The 6587-nt window shown below is 34.0% G+C and overlaps 1 protein-coding gene across 3 annotated transcripts; it reads right to left on the bottom strand.

Moving 5' to 3' along the window:
- Positions 1 to 260: 260 nt before the first annotated feature.
- On the bottom strand, positions 261 to 4317 carry LOC127812262 (beta-glucuronosyltransferase GlcAT14B-like). 3 transcript variants are annotated; one of them, XM_052352652.1, is made up of 6 exons: positions 4105 to 4317; positions 3657 to 3733; positions 2588 to 3319; positions 2406 to 2481; positions 2198 to 2313; positions 261 to 1084 (listed from the first exon to the last, which is right to left on the bottom strand). In XM_052352652.1, the coding sequence occupies exons 3-6, from the start codon at positions 3162 to 3164 to the stop codon at positions 582 to 584; spliced, it is 1272 nt and encodes a 423-aa protein (XP_052208612.1). In that variant the 5' UTR covers positions 3165 to 3319; positions 3657 to 3733; positions 4105 to 4317; the 3' UTR covers positions 261 to 581. The 3 variants fall into 3 exon arrangements, with proteins under 3 accessions (XP_052208612.1, XP_052208611.1, XP_052208610.1); XM_052352651.1 differs by lacking the exon at positions 3657 to 3733 and having other exon boundaries at positions 4072 to 4317; XM_052352650.1 differs by lacking the exon at positions 3657 to 3733.
- Between the last annotated feature and the right edge of the window lie 2270 nt (positions 4318 to 6587).

Raw genomic sequence — 6587 nt, 5'->3', positions numbered from 1 at the left:
TCGCTAAAACACTATACCCTCAACCCTCAACTTTAAAAATACTAATATAATATTCACCAACTCCATCCCTATAAAATTACAATCTAACCATAAACTCTAACAAAAACTAAATTCTTTAAAAGTTCATCCTGACTACTACACCTTGTGCCTCTATGTGAAGAAACCTTGATTTAGAAAGTAAATATATTGCCTTGAATACTGTCCCAATTGAAAATTACATTTCACCAGAATCAGTCTTATGAACTTGCAAGAAGCCAATGTTAAGATATAAATTTGCATAACACAGAGAGAACCAAGCCAAAGAATTATCTGAACCGTATGTATGGATCATAACAAGAAGAAACTACAGAAGCCTTATTAATTTGATAGACTAGATCAGAGAAAATAATGGTACCATTATCCCCACCCCGCTCAAATCTGTATATTTAAAAAAAAAAAAAAAAAGAAAACAAACAAACAAAAAAATATCTAATAGTTCCTATCAACTCTTCAGCTTGTGATTGCACTTGCTATTGTGCATTAGCCTTTCTCCACCCCCCCGGCAGCAATGGTCCAACAAAGTCTAATTACAATGGTTTTAACTAACTATTGCACTGGTTTTGACCAGACTTGGCTGCAGTAAGTAATTTATCTATGAGATTACGAAGCCTTCGAGCTCCAACACCTGGTTTAAGGTTTTCAGGATCCCGAACTCTCGAACACCGGGGCTTACCAGCACACCAACCACCAGGTGTAAAGCTTCCATTTCTCCGACGGAGGTATTCCCTGTCAATCTTATCCAGCACAGGATCGTCTTTCTTAAACTTACGTGCAAAGGCAGCGCCACTAGAAATCATGTTGGCAGTGTCGTTAACAGTGAGGGAGAGCGGGTGCTGTTTTGGGGGGTTATCCCAAGCGATGTAGTGCATATCATGGTTGACTGCAGTGCGCACATACTCCGGGACATTGCATACGACTGTCTGAAAGTATCCTTCAGGAGACGACAAGAAATTTGTGTAGTACATAAGTAGGGTTCTAGGAAGGTTATCCCAACCCCATATCATATATTCCACAAATGATCGCGACAGAATCATCCATGCTGAACCTGAAACACATATAGATGGTAGCATTTTATAATGACAGAATTTCAGAAATAGATTAGATTCAGGTGCAGGCGGCAGGGAAATGAAAGCAGGCGATGTGTGTAATTCCAATTGTTCAGTTTTTTCTTTTATTCCTTTTTTTTTTTTTTTGGCTGTCAATTGCTCTGTTTTCACTCATACACTAGATATATGTACTGTTTGTTTAATTTATATCTACTCTAAGGTCTTATTCCAATTTAGGTTGGCTGAAGATCCAATGTCTTACATATCATGGTCCCATTAACATGTTTCATGTTTTAACTATAAAAGTGACAGAAACCTGAAGATCTAAAATTTACTCTGTTCAAACAGAATTAGAGTTGCAATAGAAACACTATGAATTAGGACTACGATATGTGGAATTAATTAACTTAAAGAAGTCCATACACCATAACATCTTCAGGCATTGAATGAATGAAATGCCAAGAGTAAAATTATGACCAAGTGCATTGCTACAAATCAATATTTCCAACTGGCAGGTAGGATAGAGAAAGGCTGCCAGCAAGAACTTTGAAACAGCCTTGTGAAGTCACACATTGACTCGAGCCAACTTTGCTCAATGTGATTCCCAGAAGTGTCAGGTAGATCTGATTTCACTGTAAACGGGGTACGCAGAATGTTTTGAAGGAAGCACACACATAAGACACTTTCAATCTCCACATTAATTTTGGGACAAAATCAACTTGCACTAATAATTGAAAATTAAGCAGACAGGCATTAGATGTGGAGTTTCAAGATTCATTCCATTATGATATTGTGGTTTCCTAGATTCATATGCGACTCCCAGAAGTGTCAACAATATGTCTGATTTGTCCAGAAAAGCCAAAAAGAGCTATGTAGAAGTTTGAGGAACACACACAGATGCTTGCAATATTCACATAATTCTAGCACAAAAATCAACTTACATGATTTATTGAAAATTACGCTAACATATACATAGCGATGCAAATTTCAAAGTTCAATCCATTTTGATATAGCGGTTGTTCTACATTACATCACTAAAGAAGCACAAAATTCAATTCCTATGGCTATTAAATAAGAAGCAGCATAAAATAAGTAGAAGTAAATATACCAACCAGTGAACAATTTAAAAGATGTTGGTAAAGTTCTATCTGGTGTGACCCAAAATAAATCTTGCTTTTTTGAATGGTAAAGTCCGGGATCTACAATCAAAGGCATTGCTCTCAGGTTCCTGAAAATAGAATGAAATACATCAGTATAAAATCTTGACAGTTTTATAACATAAGTAGAGAGAAGGCATAAATAAGGGGAGGGCAAGCTTACTCCTTCCAACCTAGATTGTTTGTGTGCTCAATGAAATTCCAGTTTCGATCTAATTCGGAAAAAGTGTAAAGAAGATCTGAACAAAACGACCAAAATGTATCAAACAGCTTCAGAGGAAAATAAAAGACCTCTCAACTAATTACGTTTATAATAGAAACACACTTTAGAATTGAGAGACTCACCATCTTGCGTAACCAGAGGATAATCTGAAGCACTGAGGTTAATAAACCAATCCCAATCCTTACTTCTCTTCAGAAGAATGGCACAAGCATGAAGAGTATTGGCCACCATGGTGGGTCCTCTATAAGTAACCATATTAGCTTTCGTAACCATGTAAACATTCCCAACCTTGGCAAAAACTGGGTCTTTCTCAACTCGATCTGCAAGCTCCAGTCTCTCCTCTATAGATGATTCCAGGTCCAGATGCAAAACATATTGATTCAATGGATGATAAAGTGCTCGAAGAGTCCTCCAAAGCTTGTCCAAATCACCTTTTGACCCAGAAACCAGGTAACCGAAGCGAGCAATAGATGGCTTTGGAGCAGGAGTTGGACTATTGACAACCTTGGTCTCAGCAAAAACTGGGCTTGTTTGATTCCGCAAACTATTAGGTGGGAAAATAGAGATGATCGAATTGATTCTCCGTAATGATGAAATAAGGCCCATGTTGAATGAGGTTACCATAAGGAAAACACAAAAAAGGGAGCTTATAGCGAGAGGAAGAACCCATTTCTTCTTCTCTATGTTCATAGATCCCATAGCCAAACCCTTTTCTGGATTACACCAATATAATCACATCCAGTTTTCCACAATCCTCAGTTCATCACCCTATAAATTGGTATTGGTATCGGTAGTCACTAATCTTTCAAGCACAGATCAAACACATTCTTCAAATGGATTCCACAATTAGTACTCTGCGCATGGTTTGAATATATCAAAGAATAAGAATTCATTCATATTATAAAAAATCAATAAACAACTGTGAAGAAATCAAGGTTTGTAAACTGCCAGCTAAAGTATTCAAATTAAGATAAAATACGACAAAATAAATTATAAAAACATACGTGCGCGCGCGTGCATGTGTGTATGCGCGTACATATATTTATACACACACACACACACACACACACGCACGAGAGAGAGAGAGAGAGAAACCAACAATTAGGAGGAGCCAAGAATGTTGCATCAAGGAAATCGAAAACAAGGCCCAGATGGGATGAAACAAGCTAAACAGCTAGATTAATGTTCAACCTCGAGGAGCTAAGATTCATCTACTAGGCATTTGTCTCTCCTCAAAATAATAGATTTGCAGCAAAGCAGAGCCAAATCTGAGGAAATGACAGATGAATTACGATATTGGAAACCCTAATGTGCAACAAATTCAACCACCGAATCAGACCATTTACCAGCCAATTCCATCAAACATACAAACCAAACCGACTGCCCAAACAAAAGGAACACAGGCACACACACGCACTCACACAATTAAAGGGAAAAAAATTCAGATACAAATCAAAGCCTTAAATCATAAACAAGAGTTAACGTGGATTTAACCAGATAATTATTCCGAAACAGCGATTGCATAATGAGTTCCTGTAATGATTACGAGATCAAAGCTCAAAAACAACGAAAAATCAGGCACCAGTCAATGAAATCGAAGAATTACAATCTCCTACAAACAGTGATCCGTAATGATTACATGCGCATACGGGCGTAAACAGAGATTCTGATGAGAGAAGGAGAAGAAGCCTTGCGCGGGGATGCAGATTCAGGTCAGAGAGAGAGAGAGAGATCGAGGGAGAAAAATTGTGAGACAGAGAAAGAGAGCTTGTGAGGGAAACACTCCCTTGAAGAGAGAGAAAGAGAAAGATACGGTATGTGCTTCGTCCTTCGTGTGTCTGTTTGTCGCTGATTATTATTATTATTTATTAATCTCTCTCTCTCTCTATATATATATATATATATAAGTCTGGGGACTTCTGTTCTCCTGCTACAGTTTTTCAGGGAAAGGGAACGTACATGGCATCATCAATCACATCATTGAAATCATACGACCTACGAAGCTGCACTTTCTTTTCACGAACACGCCTGTACCCGAATTTTCCTTACCTTTATTTTATTTTATTTTGTTAGGCAAGCACACACCTCTTGCCATGTAATTCAAAGCTCTTTTTCACTTTTCGTAACGCTCCAATGTAATTTTTTTATTTTGAATATTTTTTATATCTATTATCTATCTATTTATGCCAACATATAAGTAGTAAATTTATTTATGTTTAAATTTTGAAATTTAAATAAAAACGTTTTAAAGTGAATAATGCTAGAAGTCATAACTGATGACGTGTGTCACATTTTTATTAGAGAAAATGTTAGGTAAAAAAGATAATGATATATGGTTCCCTTAATCTCTTCTAATGAAAAGGCGTTACATAATTGATAATACCGTTATCAATCATAAATCGTAATATTATTTTTTTTAAATAAATATACCCTTAAAAACTCATTTGCTTATATAATAGAATGATATATACCAATGACTTCACTAGCACAATTTAAATGTCTATCTTATTTGACATTAGCAAAAATCTATTGTCTTATCAAATAATATTAATATCTAAAAATAATCATTTTAATCTAAAAAATATTCTAACTTTAATTTGGCTATAACTATGTGATTCACCCTCGTATCAATTTAACTTTTAATGTGATCAAGTTATAAATCTGACTTACGTGTTATATATATTTTGCTTTGTATATGAATCTTTCGTATTCGAGATACAAAAATGTGGTCATGTCCTTTTATCACATGTTTGCTTATTAGTCCTATGCAAATTATATTCATTTAATTTTAATTTTAAATTATCATTTATTGACATTTTATTTTATTATTAATTATTAACGTGACGAATTCCTTTAGATGACTTATCACATCATATGTCACGTCAATAATTAATGGTAAAGTATAAAAAGAATAAATAATAGTGTAGAGTAAAAAAAGATAAATAAAAAATTGGATACTCCAATTAATAAAAAAAATTGGTATAATTTACTCTATAATTAGTTAATATTCATATTCTAGTAAAAATAACATTCATACTCATAGCAGCAAGGAGGATGATAATAATAATAATAACAATAAAATTCAATGGATGGAGAACAAATTTAGAAGAAGAGGAACATAAATGATGGTTAAGTTTAAATATGACTAATAATGTCATCATCTGATATTCAAATTCAAATAAGGATAAAATGAAATTTGAATTATACTAAATTTGATTTAATTGGATATAAATTGTTGAGATTAGGAAAAAATAAAATTGGAACTATACTAAGTTTGATTTATAAATTGTTAAATTTTTTGAAATGTATTGGGGTGCATATGGGTCATTTTTTCTTATCTGTAAAGTACTAGATAAATTTATGTAATACCCTAAGAGTCCAAATAAGGGTAGTATATATCGAGAATAAGTAAGAAAGGAAACAATACCAACTGAATACCTTTTGAACTGAATGTAGGCAAAGAACTCTCAGATAAAACATGATTGAGCTGGGGAAGCTCAAGGATGGATGACCTTTTGAGAAGTTCACGTAGACCCACCAGGGTAAATTGTTTCGGTCCTTCCTATCGCTCGATGCAGGATGTTACAATTTATGTGAAGATGAAAAAAATAAATTTATTTTAACAATTTTAGATAAAAAAAAATTACGTGACTTCTTCTCAATGAGTTATCAGATAAATTTAACAAATACAATAGAAAATAATTGTATCAGTAATATTTTTTATATTTCATTTCTTTTAACCCGTATTTAACAAACACTATCGTTATGTCAATTATCCTTATATTTTATTAGTTTAAATCTCATATTTCTTCTAATCAATATGATAATTCTAAATTCTACTCAATTTCTACCTTCAAATAAATCATTTATTTTCAATAGCGATATCATCAAAAGTATTCATTTATAACTTTTAATCGAAATAAGTAAGGGTTTGACTGACTAATTGAAGATAGTGGTAAAAGGTGGGAAAATGGTGTATCTGTGCACGTGGACAACCAGAGGAAAGGAATCCGACAACGGTAGATTAGGTAATTGAGGAGAATGGGAGCTTTTATTAGGATTATCGAGACTTATTAGAGAATGATTGGAATTTAATTCGGAAGGAAGAAATAATAGAGGCAA

The sequence above is a fragment of the Diospyros lotus genome, chromosome 10 (assembly GCF_014633365.1).
Source record: "Diospyros lotus cultivar Yz01 chromosome 10, ASM1463336v1, whole genome shotgun sequence".
Lineage (NCBI taxonomy): Eukaryota > Viridiplantae > Streptophyta > Magnoliopsida > Ericales > Ebenaceae > Diospyros > Diospyros lotus.
This window is presented reverse-complemented; position numbering and strand designations above follow the sequence as displayed.

Excerpts from the sequence above, each read along its gene's own strand:
- LOC127812262 (XM_052352651.1), bottom strand. The coding sequence starts at position 3,164 with ATGGGATCTATGAACATAGAGAAGAAGAAATGGGTTCTTCCTCTCGCT. Across the intron at positions 2,482-2,587 it reads TCCTCTGGTTACGCAAGATG|ATCTTCTTTACACTTTTTCC; the intron begins GTGAGTCTCTCA and ends CGTTTTGTTCAG. Across the intron at positions 2,314-2,405 it reads AACAATCTAGGTTGGAAGGA|GAACCTGAGAGCAATGCCTT; the intron begins GTAAGCTTGCCC and ends TTCTATTTTCAG.